This window comes from Corvus kubaryi, unplaced genomic scaffold (assembly GCF_017639235.1).
Source record: "Corvus kubaryi isolate FWS band 111438036 unplaced genomic scaffold, C.kubaryi_AGA036_p1.0 124, whole genome shotgun sequence".
Lineage (NCBI taxonomy): Eukaryota > Metazoa > Chordata > Aves > Passeriformes > Corvidae > Corvus > Corvus kubaryi.
In genome coordinates, this window is record NW_024580659.1 from 855324 (window position 1) to 871038 (window position 15715).

The following is a 15715-nucleotide window of genomic DNA, read 5'->3' on the forward strand; positions in this document are numbered from 1 at the left end:
TGTCCTCTCTGTTCACTGCCCAGAACAGCACACACCAAACCAAACCCTGCCTTGGATGAACAGTTTTGCACGAGCCATTCTAAGTCCTACTCTTTCCTAAGCTCAATATCTGGGCTTTGTGACCAATATTTAGTCACCATTAGTTACCAGGGGAACGAAACCAGGAGTACCATGTACCTCCTACCCACTTCCTGCCTTCTCCCCTTGAAATAATTTTCAAGCCTGTTGTTTGGCTTCAGCCGAATTTGGCAAATAAGCGGATATCCAGATTACATGAGGATTGTATAAATTTAATGAATACTGGCAGTTGGGATGAAAAAATTGAGCAAAAAGCCTTAAAATGAAGAAAAAGGGAGGCAAACCAGCCAGCTGGACAGTCAGCATGTATATACTCAAAAGCTGCCAAAACATGGACTTGCAACTGCCCAGCTGAGTAGGCAGGAGAGCACTGCAGGGAAAACACAGGCTTTGAAACCATGGAAAAAATTCAAACCTTTTGAATACCATGTACAAGGGTGTCTGTGTGTCCAGAAGGTTTCATAGCACACAAGAGACACGTGTTCATTAGGAATCAGTCTTGACTATTTTTGTCACTTACAGGAAAACTTGTTCATTTTATATCCTTGTCTGCTATTAAAAACAAACGAATGAAAAGAAATTTTAAAAATTCCAGGGTCAAAGGACTGGAGCAGATTTGGAAGTTCAGACATGTTGCCCAAGTTTTCAAAGTTGTAAACAATTTAGGAAGATTTTTTAATGATGACTAGTGAATAACTTTAACAGGAGGAGCAGCATGGAATGAAACCAGCTTTACACACAGTAAAATTCCAAACCTGCAAAATGTTTCATTTTCTTATTGTTGTGCTTAATCTCTTCTATGGGAGCGTGCACTGCATATTCCACTACAGCATCTCAATATGCAAATAAGTGAAATTAAGACAAATTCAGTATTTGGACATCACCATGATTCAGACACTTGGTAATGAATGCAGAACTGGCTGTAATGAAGCTGAACTGTATCCTATCAGCTGCTTCATTTGGAGTAGGAGAGCAGTGATATCTCTGAATTAGCAACTACAGACATCATTACATGAGGTAAACAGATAAGACAGGATTTATTTTCCCTATTTATCTGTCATTAGCTACAAAAGGAAAACCTCACATCTCAGTGAATTTCTCTGCTACAAATAATCAGCAGTTTCCTAAAGGAGATGTTCAGCTGTTGTTCTGACAAACAAGCACAAGGAAATATTTACCATAGTTGGAGCTGGGGGCTGTGTATTTGGTGCTGGACTTGCGGATGATATTTTCATGGATCTGGCACCATTCGTTTTCATTGTTACACCTAAAATAGAAGAACACTAATTCAAGTTAAATGCTTTCTCGTCTTGGAACACGAGAGTCAACTTTGCTGTAGAGATAATATGAAAGCTTGTACAGGGTTTGGATGAATGAGAGAAATCCCACGTAACTTATTTTTAAAGTGGAAGGGAACAAAATATTTCCTAATAGTTATGTCCTTTCAATGGACACTTTGGAGCTGGTGGTGACTCTTCTGTCACCAAAGCCATCTTTCCACTTTTCAGATTATGACAGAGTGAAGAAAGCTCTGGACACTCTGTCTGAATTCTGTGCATGTAGAAAATGAGTGCTACATTTCTGTCCAGGATCCAAAGCACAACATGCAGGAATTGCAGTGCCACTGGGACAGGAGCCAAGGAAACCAGCTCCACGTTCTGAGTCCACAGGCTACTGTCCCATAGGATGGGAGAGACCTCAGACTGGGGAGAGAAAGGCAAACAACTGAAGTGACCCTCTTTATCCAGCTTTTACATGAAAGATGAGCCATATAATCTTCTCTCATGTGAAAAAACCAGCACCTTTACTACAAACAGTGCTATTGGTTAAAAAAGAAAGGAAAAGCAGTGTGTTGATCAAGTCTAACCGCATTTTAAATTCAACTGTGCTTTATTTAAATCACAACAGCAAGATTCAATGATTCCCCATGAAGTCAGCAATTTTAAACTCAGCAGCAATTGTGAATCTCATTTCTCCTGAAAAGCAATTGAATTAAACAATTTAATTAAACCTCTGTCCTATTGACTCTTAAAGGTTAAAATAAAAAGCTAATACTCTAAGCTTTCAGCTCCTGGGAGTTTTAAGAAATAAGTCACTTTGTAAAACTTCTCCAAGGATATTACCATTTTTTCCCTTTTTTGCTTCCCCCCAAGAGCACAACATGCCAGCACAACCAGGGTTAGACACACACCAGCTCCTGTGAAGACAGTGGGGATGTTTTGGTTTGCTGCCTTATGTAACTGAAGAACAGCATGGCAGAAGGAATTCAGGCTCTCTACAAGTAGTAGCTGGTAATTTCCTGCAGCTTCAGTATTGCAAAACCATGTGCTGCCAAGATTAATGAGGTAAGCCCCAAAGCCTGCGATGGCACAATTACTGACTCCCCCAAATGTTCTTAGAACAGCAAAAGGAACAGAGACAACTTGGACCAAATGAAATAGAAAACGTCTGTGTCCTTAAACATCTCACTTGCTCTACTGCCCACCTCCTGTAAGTACTATACCCCTTCTGGGAGGAGACACCAGTTACCCACACAGTCACACAAGGCAGATCAGCACACAAATGACCTTGCACAACTTCCCAGGATGGTAAATTGACTGTATTTGTGCTCTCCAAAACAATCCCTCAAAACCAAAACACAACAGAGCTAAGGCACTAATGGACAGTACAAACCCCCTGCCAGTAATTGTGGTGTTCTGTGCTGGTTTAGCTTACTCATCAAGAAAAAATAAAAATTATCTTCACATTGTCAACACATTAAAAGTCATTTATCCTACTCCAAATAAGATTCTCCTAAAAGTAGAGAGAGAACCTAAAGCAGAGATTCTATACCATCCTCCATCCTCACAGACACAAACAAATGTCTAAACTGTGGTGATTTTTAGTTGCTGTACAAGCCTCTGGAGTACAAGTTAAAATAGATTTCAGCCTCCAACAACTTATGCCTGCCAATTAACCTGGAACAAAGTTATCCCAAAATCAGCTGTAAAGGCAGCTTAAAGCCAGTTTTGTACCAAGTGCTAGTGGAAGCTGCACTTTGCATTTCCTGAGCACCAGGAAGGAGGATCTTCTCCCAACTTTGACAGGCTGGCCTGGAAACATTTGCTTGGAATGTGTCTTATTGTGCTCACATTTTACTTGTCCAAATACCAAGTATATAAAGGAATCTATTTCTCCTTTAAATAACAATTTTCTCCTGAGCCATCCATCACCTTTGAGGCTGGCTGGTTGTGCAGCAAATGCACATTTGGAATGTTTTCCACCCCACAGCAGCCCCCGGAGTCAGCAGCTGGGGACAGCAATGGGATGTGAGCTCTTGTCCAGCTGGGCAAATAGCAACAATGGAATAGCAAAAGGGAAAGGCATTCAGGCATTAACAGGTAAGCATTTTAAGATCTAGGGCTGGAGAAAGAGGAAAAAAAGGACTGAAAGAAAACAGTACAAAAAAAAAGAAACAGAAAAAAGCAAATATGGAAGAGAAATGCATGAAGTTTTCAGGAGAATGGTAAGACGGACACAAAGAATAACATGTTTAATGAGCAAAAAATTTCACTAAAGATAAAATTAATACAAAATATTAAATCACGTGATTTCAGAAAAAAGGGACTGAGAATTTAATTTCCATCTCACTTTTAAATTATTTTACATATATATTAAAAAGAATTATAAAAGCAAACCTTTATGCTTTTACATAATGAGCTTATAACTACAGCTATGGTACTATATCCTCTTAGGGAGATTTTAACATGACTGTGGGATTAACAAAGAGGAAAATCTCAATTGTGAGAAAAAAATTTTTTCAGACATAAATCTTTAACAATAATAAGGCAAGCTGAAGAAGACTGGTGAAGTAAATTGATTTTTTTCCCCCTCCCATAAGCATTCTCTTGTGGATTCAGCAGAAGTCTCCCTTGACAGACCATGTATTTGTTTCAGCTTTTGTTAGGTTTTCAGTCTCTCAAATTTTTTTCAGCTTCTCCCTATGAAAAAGGCTTTTCTGGCTGCCTCATTTGTGGCAGCTGTAAGCTTTAGCCACAGAGTGTATAAAAGGAATGCTTTTTACTGCTCCTTGAAAAATACAAATACACCTCTCTCCTTATTTCATCTTTATGATGTTTTGGAGATGGCCATTTTAACAGTAATCCAAATGAGAGCAGCAGGTAAGAAAATCAGTTCAGGGCTGTTTAAGCACTCATATTCAATTTTAAACTTACAAAGGACAAAACCCTGTCATTTCAATTGTAGCCTAGGAACAAGAAAAGGCAGGTTAGCTAAAGGAATGTGCAAAGAGAAGATGCAAGAGAGAAACCTGTGAAAACTCTGTCATAAAAGACCAACAGCTATCAAAGCTGCAAAGGGGATAAGCTGGTGCCCTTCAGATATATCCATGTTCCCTCCTGAATATTTCTGCTGCAGGTTTACACAGAACACTCCAAACAGCAGCAACATGAAAGAATAATGTACAAGCCTTATAACAGCCCAAGAGAGTGATAATAGTGATAAAGAATTACAAGCATCTGATTACAGAGCTGAATTCAGCCAGGGGCTCTCCCTGCCCACGTGAGGAGTGACTGGTGCAAATCTGCTGAGGAATTTGGACAAAACCTGGGTGCTATGAAGGGAATCCACGTAAACAAAACACTGCAGATTAGCAGGAAGAAAAGGGAAGCTCTGTATCCTGTGATTTTTATTTCAGCTTTGTACCAAGGCTTTGGGTTGCTCTAACAGGCTGTGTGACTCCACTTGTCACTGACAAAGTCCAGTGTTTCAACAAGTTTTTTCTGTTCTATTTTTCAGAAGCTAAAGAGGCATTAAATGGGCAACAAAACAGAAATATGATAATCAGAATGTTCCATTCCTGTAAACATTCAAAATGTTGCAGTTGCAATACACTAACACCATATCTACAAAGCCAATAGAACTATATAACTAAAACCCACTGGTCTGAGATAAGCTGAAACTGAATGTGACAAAAGGCCAAGATTAGCCAGATTCTACTGACAGAAAGAAGAAAGATGACCATTTTCTTCCCTATAATTTGACATTTTTGCTACAATTTTCATAACTTTTGGCAAAGGGAGAATGAAAGAGCTGACTCTGAGAGACTTTTGTTTGGGCTTAAGAGATTTCTAATGTATGAAGAGACATCCAAGAATCTTCAGTGAACAGTAAAAGACATTTTTTCACATAGCTTCCCTTGAAGGTCACATTTTCTGCTGCTGAATGCACTTCTCAAAGAATAACAAAGTTCTGTAACCCACCAAATTATCTTATTACTCTCAACAGTGGCCACAGACCACAAAGCAGTGTCAGCTGTGTCTCAGTCCATCTGCAAAACAGATCTTGCCACTATTTATCCTCACTGACAAGGGATTTAAATATTCCCTGCAGTCTCCAGACAGTTTGTCTGTGGCCTCTTTATTACAACTGTGAGACCACATTTCATAATAAGAATTTGTTAGTTTGAAGTTCAAAATCACAAATAACTGAAGACAGATTCCTGCTCAAAAAATGTTGATTTGTTTTGAGAATTTTGGTCACACACTGTTGAATTAGTTGTTCTCTACTTCTTTTGTTGGTTACCATGAGTGGTAAGAAAGAGCAGATGAGTTATTATTCCCTTCATCAGATGAAATACAGTACATTCCTCTGGGTTTGAGCTCAGCAGATTTTAAATAATTCACACTAATAAAAGAGCAGCTTTGCAAGTCACACAGATTTGGGCAATATTCAATAACCTCTGAAGCATTTCACACACGTGAAACATCTGTGGATAATATTCATTAGTTTCTACAGCTGCTGGAATAATAAAGAAGCAAAAAACTTCCTTCTAGGAGTTACTCACGTGTAAACTTTGAGAACAAAGTCCTTCTCTTCCTTGATTTCCGAGATGGACTGGAGCACGTCCACGATGCTGAGCACTGCACAGCCGTAGGGGCGGCGATAGTGTAAATGGGGGGGGCCCTTTCTTGGAGTCATTGAGCAGCATGCGACCTAAAGAGAAGGAAATTTCAAACATCAGGGATGGATGGGCAGCCACATCCTGCCTGCTGTGTTCATCACCCCTCTGAGAACACGCACCCAGGCCACTTTCAGCTCCTGGCTGCAGGCTGACACTCCTGCCCTGGCTCTGGAGGAGCTGCAGCTGGTTTTCCCCCAGCCCCACGTGCTGGGCTGTGCAGGGAGATGCTGAGAACAGCCCAGGGATGTGAGCAGGGCTGGCACAGCACCAGGACTACCTCTGCAACATCCCCCTTCTCCAGGAGCCTGGGGGGGCAGGGCTGGGAGGGGACACAGCCAGGAGAGCTGATCCACACTGGCCAGAGGGATGTCCCGCAGCACATGACATCTGCTCAGCAACACAAGGGGAAGGAGGAGAGGGGGACATTTGTCACTGTGAGGTTTGGCTCTATACAGCCTGGCTTCCTGGGAAGTGGCTGGACATTGATGGCTGACTGAAAGTAGAGAGAATGAATCTTTTGCTTTCCTTTGCTTCTGCACATGGCCTTTGCTTTACCAGACTGCCTTTATCTTCACCCATTAATTTCCTTCCATCTTATTTCTGCCCCCAGCCCCATCCTGCTGAGGAGGGGAGTGACAGAGCAGCTTGGAGGGCCTCTGGTGTTCACCTGGGCTCAACCCACCACAGCTTTTCACTCTTAAACTTTTCAAACCCAGAGGTCCATCTGAACCTACACCTCAGCCAAAAACAGTCAAGGGCGAAGTGAACAGCATCATGTCTGGCCAGCTTTGATTTGCAGCTCCATGACACATATTTGCATCCAGCTGGGCTGACTACAAATCATCTGTGGAATGAGCCAAGAGTATGGCTTGTACTCAGCAGTCTGACCCACACAGAGATTCATTGTGCTCCTTCCTTAGAGTGCCCTGTTTGTACAAATTTTCATTTTATTCAGCTACTTTAAGGGAATGTATTATATATTACATATTGTATATAATATATATAATATCATATATTGGTTGTTGGATGGATCCTTCTTGGAGCACAGGAAGGAGAATTCTGAGGTACAAATCTGCTCAGTGATTGACTTCCTATTACTGAGGCAGTTTTTAAATAGAGCAAAAAATGCCAAGGCCAGAAAAATCACTGTGATAATCTAAGTGAACTTGTAACATTACATATAATAATTTGTCCAACACTTCTTGCATCAAGGTTAACACAGCATCTTTCTACAAGCTTCATTTATCACCTCAAGTGATAACAGAGCAATTCTGACGTGTGGGCTCTCATGACACGGTGAAGTCAGATAATGAAAACCCGACCTCTCTGACACAGCTGTGGCTCTGAAGGCACATTGCCATTCCCAGGACAACACACAAAGCTCTCTTTAGAGCTGCTGTACTTCAGAAAAGGTGTCTGTGGCTGGTAATGGGTGTTAGCAGTGACTGAGCTGGCAACAGCTTAAAAACCCTCTCCTCGCAAATACTGCCCGGCCATCCTTCAGCCACCTGAAAACCTGGAACACATGAATAGCACTGCACTACTCACTTGTTTACAATAATAGAGCTGAGGAAACTGTCTCTGCTACTCCTACTGCACATTGTTAGCATTTTGGGCATAATATTTAAAATTAACACAGGTAAAATATGTGTCTGCACCACAGACTCCTACAGCAGCAACCAGATCTTGATATATACTTGTCTAACAGCCTCTGATTTACTCAATGTGGATGGTCAGACATGCTGCCCTGTAACCCAGCTATAATCACCAGTAAAAAGATCTCATTTGAAGTTTTTAAACATTAAACAAGAAGCCTTTTTAGTTTGTCCCTCTCCCCTAAATGTGGTGTTTAATCAAAAATTCTGTTTCAGACTCAGAAAAACAAAATCTCTGTTAAACAGTCATCTGTAACTTTCTAACACTTAGCTCCATATGGTCTGAATGTCAATCAGTTTATGACTGAGTTTTCTAAATGTATAAATCATTTTAAAGCAGCTAATTAAAACATACATTTAAAAATACTCGAAGAGCACTGTTTATTACGTATATTTCAAGCACTAAATCATACTGTACCTATTCGGATTACATGGGCAACTATGTACAAATCCCTCTTCATGTCCTTGCTGCTGAGATCCTGGAAGATTGGAAAAAATAGAGACATTCCAACATAAGTGCCTGCAGCTATAAACGTGGATGAAAACTCTGAAATCCCATGTTACAGAAAAGCAGGTCAAGCCTTTTAAAAATGAGCTTCAAGAAAAACCAAACAACAGGACAACCTACAGAAGAGCAAAAGGGAAGCTGAAGTTAATGAAGACAAGTAAGTGTTATTGACTATGATGCAACTTCAAAAATAAAGTTAATAAATAAATTAAGAAAATAATAATAATTTAAAAATTAAAAAAAATAAGAAAATACACATAGGACACTTTTCAATAAGTCATTATGGCAGCATTTTGCATTCATATGTCAGAAGCCACCTTCATTGCAATTTCCTTGGCATATTGTAGATTTCACTGATAACTTCATAAACAAACATCAACTTTGAGACATTCCTCCTGCATTTTTATTTTTTTAGTTACAGGAAAGGTCTAAGAAACATTTCTTCCTAAAAACCAGTTTTGCCTATGCCACTCACCTCCCAGACAAGATTTTAAACAGACACTGTGTACTGGGAGAATATTCATCTCTGTTTTAGACTGATGCAAAAAGGATCCTCGTGCTCTACAGCAACAGCTGCTGCCTCTTTCTCTACTAAGTGCTGTCATCTCACTGTCAGGTACTACTTTACACAAAAATTAACTGGAACAATCTGATTCAGATAAAATCTCGTGGTTTTCTTTAAAAAGCTCCTCAACTACGTGGTATTATAACCACTGTAAAAGGAAATAATGCTATTTTTACATAAAGCAGGGAGGAAATTTAAGCTGTGGACATCTAAGATCTGTCATTCCTAATCTGAACCAATTTAGAATTTAAAACTGCATTTTGCTGAAAGCTAAAACATGAACCTTAAATCACACAGGGACTTTCTTTCACATGTGACTTGAGAACCCATATCTCAACCAGTGAGATTATAATGGCAATGCAACTCCAGATTACGGTGCCATGCAGCGCAATAAAAGCTGGCACAGTGACTCAGAACTAGGCATAAAGGGAATTTATCCTAAGGAGAAGTTTCAATCCCCTCCCTATTGTGTTATACTGCTAAATTACAGCAGGCAAGTAACAAATTCATGGCTGTGCCTCCTTGCTCTCTAAAAGCAGCACAGCATTTCCCAGGGCAGCATATGCAGGGAGCTGCAGAGCCACTGTTTGGGATGCTGCTAACCAGCAGATCGTGTCCCTCCAGAGCCAAAAAATTAAGCTACATAAATCATCTTTAGCATTTCCTCCTCAGGCTCGATTCTGCTGCTGCACCAAGAAGGGAACACACTTTCTAGGCTTTCTCCATCACCCAGCATACCAGTGTAACATATGGTAGCCTTTATCTTGCATGTCTTGGAGACACGAAGTTCCACACTAAAACTGATTTGACATAGTTTTAATCTCAGTAGTGCCTGACAAGGCATTTCAAAAATCAAAAAACCTTGGAGGTAATACTTAGTGCTCTAGAGAGCAATAGATTCCTGAAAATATCTGTTCTTTGACAGGGGGAATTTTATTACACCATCAGATTACCAGTTCTTAATTAACAGCAATTTAAAGAACTATTTTTTCAAAGGGCAGCTGTCAAAACATCAGAAAATGGCAGGGCATGAACATATTGATGGGTTCACACTTTAGTCACTTTTCCAATTTCACAAAAAAATTTACTGTGTCACAGGCAAAAGACAAAAAATGTGGGCCCAGATGGCCTTGTATTTCAATTTGTACAGCACAGGCTTTTTACAAGGCAAGAAATTCGTATTATGACATGGACCAAACAATCAAAAGCCCCAACCCCTGCCAGGAAGTTTTCAGAGAATTCCTCTGCAGAGAATCCATGTGCTTGTCCTAGGACCAGGAGAGGACAAACTACATTTACTGGTTATTCTTAGGACTGCATCCACAGGGTGGGTATTTCCCACATCCTTCTGAGCTTCCTAAATGATACTGACTGATACGCAACAAAATTTCATTATAATTCTAACTGAATGGCTTTTTAGAAAATCACCCCTAAATTTTACCCCCAGTATTGAGTATGGGAAGAGAGTTACTCTACAATAATGGTTAGTTCTTTACAATGCTGGTTTCTACAAAGGCCTGCTTGTGTGTTAAAAAACCCAAACACCATCACAACCACCCCCAAACCACTGGAATCAAGGATACCTGTCTGCCACTAATTAGTCATTTAATTCAGCTGCCAACCTGACAGGCCACAGAGAATACAGTGTTTAACAAAAATAACAACTTTATACAGTGTAGTTACATTTTAATTCAGACCCAGGAACATTTCTAAGGTGTGCACAGGCTGAGGTTTGTTTGAGCGAGCTTTGATGTCCAGAGCAAGCAATTTCTCACCTTTGCTATGATATGACAGCAGATGTAAAACCAAAACCTGGGTAATTTTGGTATCTTACACAAGGAGACAGCTGAACCCTTAGAAGTAACAGAGATAGCAGGAAAAGACAGGGATCCCTTGAATTATCTAACATATGGGCTGCTTGCCTTGGGGAAAATGAGTTTTAGAAAGATATTGCAGTGTGGTGAGGGAGGGCAAGGAAATAAATAAATAGATTTAAAGTCAAGATGAACACAAGCTTGGGAAGAGACCTGAAAATCACAGAATTACCTTATCTTAGAAGCATTTCATAATTAAGAAATTATGATAAGATAGAACCACTGCAGATAAAATGGTTATTGAAAAAAGCAATTATTTGTTGCTCTTCTACTACACACTTTGGAAAGTCCTTTGAACACATTGATGAAAAATCCTGTATTAGAAGTGTGAGATTTTTTTCACAGATAATTTTTCCAATTATAATTCCTGCTATGTAGAGTATACATTAATTTTAATTCCTGTTATGTAGAGTGCACATTCCAGCAGATGAGTGAGAGAGTCTAAGCACCTCCACCAGCCTGTGATGGAGTCTGAGCACCTTGGAGAGCTGAGACTGCAGCAGCTTTGGTATTTTTGCATAGTGATGAGAAAGGGAGCTCAGGAGGTATCTCTGGTCAGGATTGGGGCTGCAGTGGCACATGTCTACAATCCCAGGGCTGGCTGCTCCTGGACTACAGAGGCCCTCCTTGGAATATGCAGCAGGTCTCTCCTGGAACTGTTATGGCCTTGGCTGTAGTTTATCATTATTTTTTAAAGGGTGTAGAGGCTGGTTTGCAGATCACCAGAGCAAAAGGGTTTCACACTGTTCACCACACAGAGAGAAACAGGACAGTTGTTCCATGACCCCAAGTCATGTGGCATCAGTGAGGATGGGGAAGTTGGATCCCAAAATGATCTTTTCCAAAATGGTAAACCTCAGAGGCCAGAAAGTGCCAAAGTTGATACAAAGCTGCCTTTTGGGAATATTTCTTAGGGCAGCTCCTAATGCTGCACTCCTGCCTTTCACCTGACTCAGACACCACTGCTGAACCTTAACCCCTGCCCACCTTCTCTCAGCAGGGCCAGACTCTGGGTTGGAGTTACCCTCTGTGGGGTGATGCTGCCACCTCTGCTGATGTTTAATCAGCTGGCAGCACTTCACTGATGGTACCAGAACTGCTACTGATGTCAGCATCCAGGTCAGTGCTACTTTTGGACTGCTCTGCATCTCCTAGATCCAGATGGAGACAAAACTGAGCAATCCTACACCTGGCTGGATATATTCTGATCCCTAAGAGGAGGAATTCTGCTGCCTTCTTAAGAGAGAGAAGGGAACAGTGCTGGGGACCATGCCTGGTTCAGTGTCCAGCCCTGTCTGACCTCAGAGGGTGTCACTGCCAGAACCAAAGCTCTGCCATCTTTTTTTTCACGGAAGGTAAAAATACTTCTGTCACAGAGCTTCCAGCATGTGCACTAACTAAAGGTGAGTCATGATGGAAGGTGTTTATCACACTTGGGATTTGAGATTCCTTACAGTTATTCTGCAAGGAGCTGTTAAGTTTCAGTGTCTCTAGATTTTTATATCCTTTCTGAGGACAAACAGCAAAAAAAATCATGGTCTGACACTTGATTCTGAAGGAATTTTAAACGGAACTTAAGACCAGCACAGAAGGGATTTCTGACAAGGGCATGTAGGGACAGGACAAGGGATAACACTTGTCTGATTTTCATTCAGAAAAAAGTGCCTTGTCTTATGTTCAGGCCATAACAGCCTTTTCCTACGCTCTGTTATCTAAGAGCACAGCACATCCAATGAAAATATTCAAAATTTCACACTATATGCAGGAACAAAATGCACTTAAAAGGAAGTACTTCAGAATATTCACTTAGCCATAAAAATAATTTAGAAGTACGTTCACTTCCTATGTTAACATTTAATCAAAACCATAACAAAACCTAAAAGTCATTTCTGTTCTACTGATTATATTGGAGAGGAAGAACTGAGTTTCTTTCCCCTCAGGAAACCTCCAATCCCACTCCTGTGAGGGGAGAAGAAAGGGAACAGACACGTACTGTGAAAAGTGCACACATTCGATCGATCTTCTCTGGATTCCTGGGACCTCCGTTCTTGTTTAACCTCACCATGAACCTCTCACTGAAAAACAAACAGTGTTAAAAAAAAACAATGAGCTTTTCCTGTACATACTTCAACAGAAGAATACAGGTAGGTTTTGGTTTTATTTAAGAAAAATGCAGTGGTTGCTATAATTCCAAAGTATATGCAACAATATTCACTGGTATATACAAAATTAAATGGAATAGCACAGATTTTTAATAGTAAGTAGTCTGCATGTGAAAACATTGTGTTGATGCATATTCATGATGCAATAACATTAAAATAATGTGAATATAAGAAGCACAGAATCTGTACACATTACAACTCCTCCAGGCACAGGCTAAAGCAAACTTGCTGAGGGGTACACTGCCTTTGGTAAAACTGGTTCATTAAAATCCACTCAAAACTAAAAGTTACAAGAATACCAATTAAGCCATCTCCTTCAACATAGAGCAGCATTTATAGAAACAAGAAACTAATTCAAATACATTAAGATTCAACTGATATAACTCTTACCAATCAAATCAAGCAGCTCTTTGATGAGTAAAACCAGCACGTTTAGCCAGACTGCAAAATGAACAATCCTCACAATGCATGGTAAGACATGGACATTCGTATTATTTCTTAAGACAGAGAATTTATGTGTAGAAGCAAGTTTGATGAGCAATTTTTTCCCTAGTGTGCAACAGCCCCCTGAGTATTGACCAGAGTTTTCTTCCTAGATTTTCATAGAAATAAAGTTAGAGCACATCATTAAATTTTCCATTAAATCACAGATCCTTTCAATCCTATCCAGTAGAACTGCATCAACTCCAGTAGCCTTCCTTTGATACATTTGCCAGCATATTATCCACTGTTGGCCTGAAAAAAATGAAAGCACAGTGTCCACACTACCTCCTTTGGCAGCTTGCTCCAAAGGCCACTCATCCCTGCTGCTAAAGCACATGGACCACGGGCAGCTTGGAAATGCCTGATTTCAGTGCATTTTGTCACCCTTCTGTGCTAAAGAGCCCTTTAGAGAAGCTCATTCCTTGCAGGGCAGGCATAGCAGTGATATCCCCACACACAAATAAGCAATTTAACACTGTTAAAAAATCCAAGAAAAAGTGCTGGAATCGTTTTGTAGAACATACCCACGGTGCAATTTCTCAACAGCATTTCATGACCGGTTCTAAAGCTGTAAGAGTCTGGTACTGAGACCAGCTCCACCATAAATACACACACATCTGTGGGCTCCACACAGGTGAAGCCAAGTCCCTACTCATGGTAACTATGATTTATCAGACATCACCTCTCTTGGCCCTTCCACACAGCTTTGTGCTGTGAGTTCATGTGACCTGTTCATTATAAATAATGATATATTTTCAGAATTATTACTTTTGTTGAAATGGTCTTTAATTCTTGAGCATGACCCATACCTATCTCATTATACACCTCTGCAGGATAACTTATGTAAGTTAATGATGCTCAGCAACCCAGATCATCCTCTCTGGCTGTTTCACTCTCCCTGTCACTCACTATTACTCCGAACTCCATGTATCCCACAACCCCATTCAGTTATAATTTTAATTAATTTGCCACCAGTGTTATAACCTCAGAGACTGCTGAAATGCCACAAAGAAATCTGTAAGAAACAGGTATTTGATGATTCTTTTGAGATGTCAGTAAGTTAAGAACATTTTACCAAATGCTTTAATGATATGCTATAATCCATTCTTTCAGTAAGAATTTTGTGATGTTAAGTGAAGAGCAGGACAACACCAGAACTTCAGAACATTACACTGACAGTCACATTACAACAACAATATCACATCTTCATAGCTACCTCTATCCACCTAATACATAAATCAATGTTCTCTATTGTATATTAAATTTCCAATAAGATGTAGTCTTGAACTTTCAAAGCAGGTTTTTTTTAGGTTTTAATTATTATTTCAGTTCTAATGAGCATTTCATTTTCATACAGGAGCTGAATGCAATCCTGTGTGCCACAAAATCCTGTGCAGGCTGTCCCTTGGACAATGGCAGGGAAGCCACTGCCAAGTCTTTGAGCTGAGCTCTCTGTATGTATTTCATTCATTAACAAAAGCTGTATTGCTTAGTCTGCTTTTAAAGCACTCGAAGAGGGATATTCTGGGATACCACTTGCTGTCTCTTGCAAGGTTTTCCTCCATTAATAAGTGGAAATCTTTTAAAATTTGCAATTCATCTTCTCCTTGTTAGAGCCATGGAGAAAATCTGGTTCCTGTCCCCCTATTCCAGTGCTTTTCAAGAAATGAAGCAGCCACCACCTCTCTCACCTGCCTATTGATCACCTGTTCCCTTATTCCAGCATCACTGCAGTAACAACCTTTACATTCCTTCCTTTCATTTCCAGTCCTCCCTCGAGTCCTCTTGAGCTTTTACAAATAAATAATTAAGGGGACTTTGAATCAACTGCAGCATTTGAGACCTGTGGATCAGGAAGAGGCATTTGGCCGAAGGAGATCCACAGACAGGACCAGGAGAAGAAGGCAACAGTGCCAAGAGGCCACCCCAAAGGGCCAAGCCACCTCCAGTTCTCCTTCCTTTCCTTGCACATCAGCTCTCCTAAACTTCTGGGATTGTTTCTCATCTCCAGCACTCTTCTAATTTTTGATATTAGTACTGATCAAGAACAGTTTACTATTGTTCTACTATTCTGTTATTACTCTACTACGGTCTCACCACCGGTGCTGACACTGTCAGTATCCCTGGAACGGTCCCTGGAATGGGACTGGAACCTTTTTACACTGGTGACCCACATGTACTAGTTAGTCAGCTGCTAGGGATGTACTAGTTAGTCAGCTGCTTCCCATTTTACAACTACAAATTTATTTCTATGTCAAAGCAAATCTAGAAGAATAACCCTGTTTCCAATGACCTGAAAATCCACTGCCTTCATCTATCATTGCAGCTCAGTTTTTAGACAAAAATACACACATTTAGGGTCAAGAAACTTAATGGGAATTCAGTAACTTAATTTCTTCTTTTAAGAGCTATGTCCTTGGAAAAAGTT

At 40.2% G+C, this 15715-nt stretch overlaps 1 protein-coding gene across 1 annotated transcript in view; it reads right to left on the minus strand.

Moving 5' to 3' along the window:
* DOCK3 (dedicator of cytokinesis 3) overlaps positions 1-15715 on the minus strand; it is a 188185-nt gene that overhangs the window by 79789 nt on the left and 92681 nt on the right. The window contains 5 exon segments of the mRNA XM_042018678.1: positions 1257-1345; positions 5924-6045; positions 6047-6072; positions 8114-8174; positions 12636-12717. Coding sequence (XP_041874612.1) covers positions 1257-1345; positions 5924-6045; positions 6047-6072; positions 8114-8174; positions 12636-12717 — 380 coding nt within the window.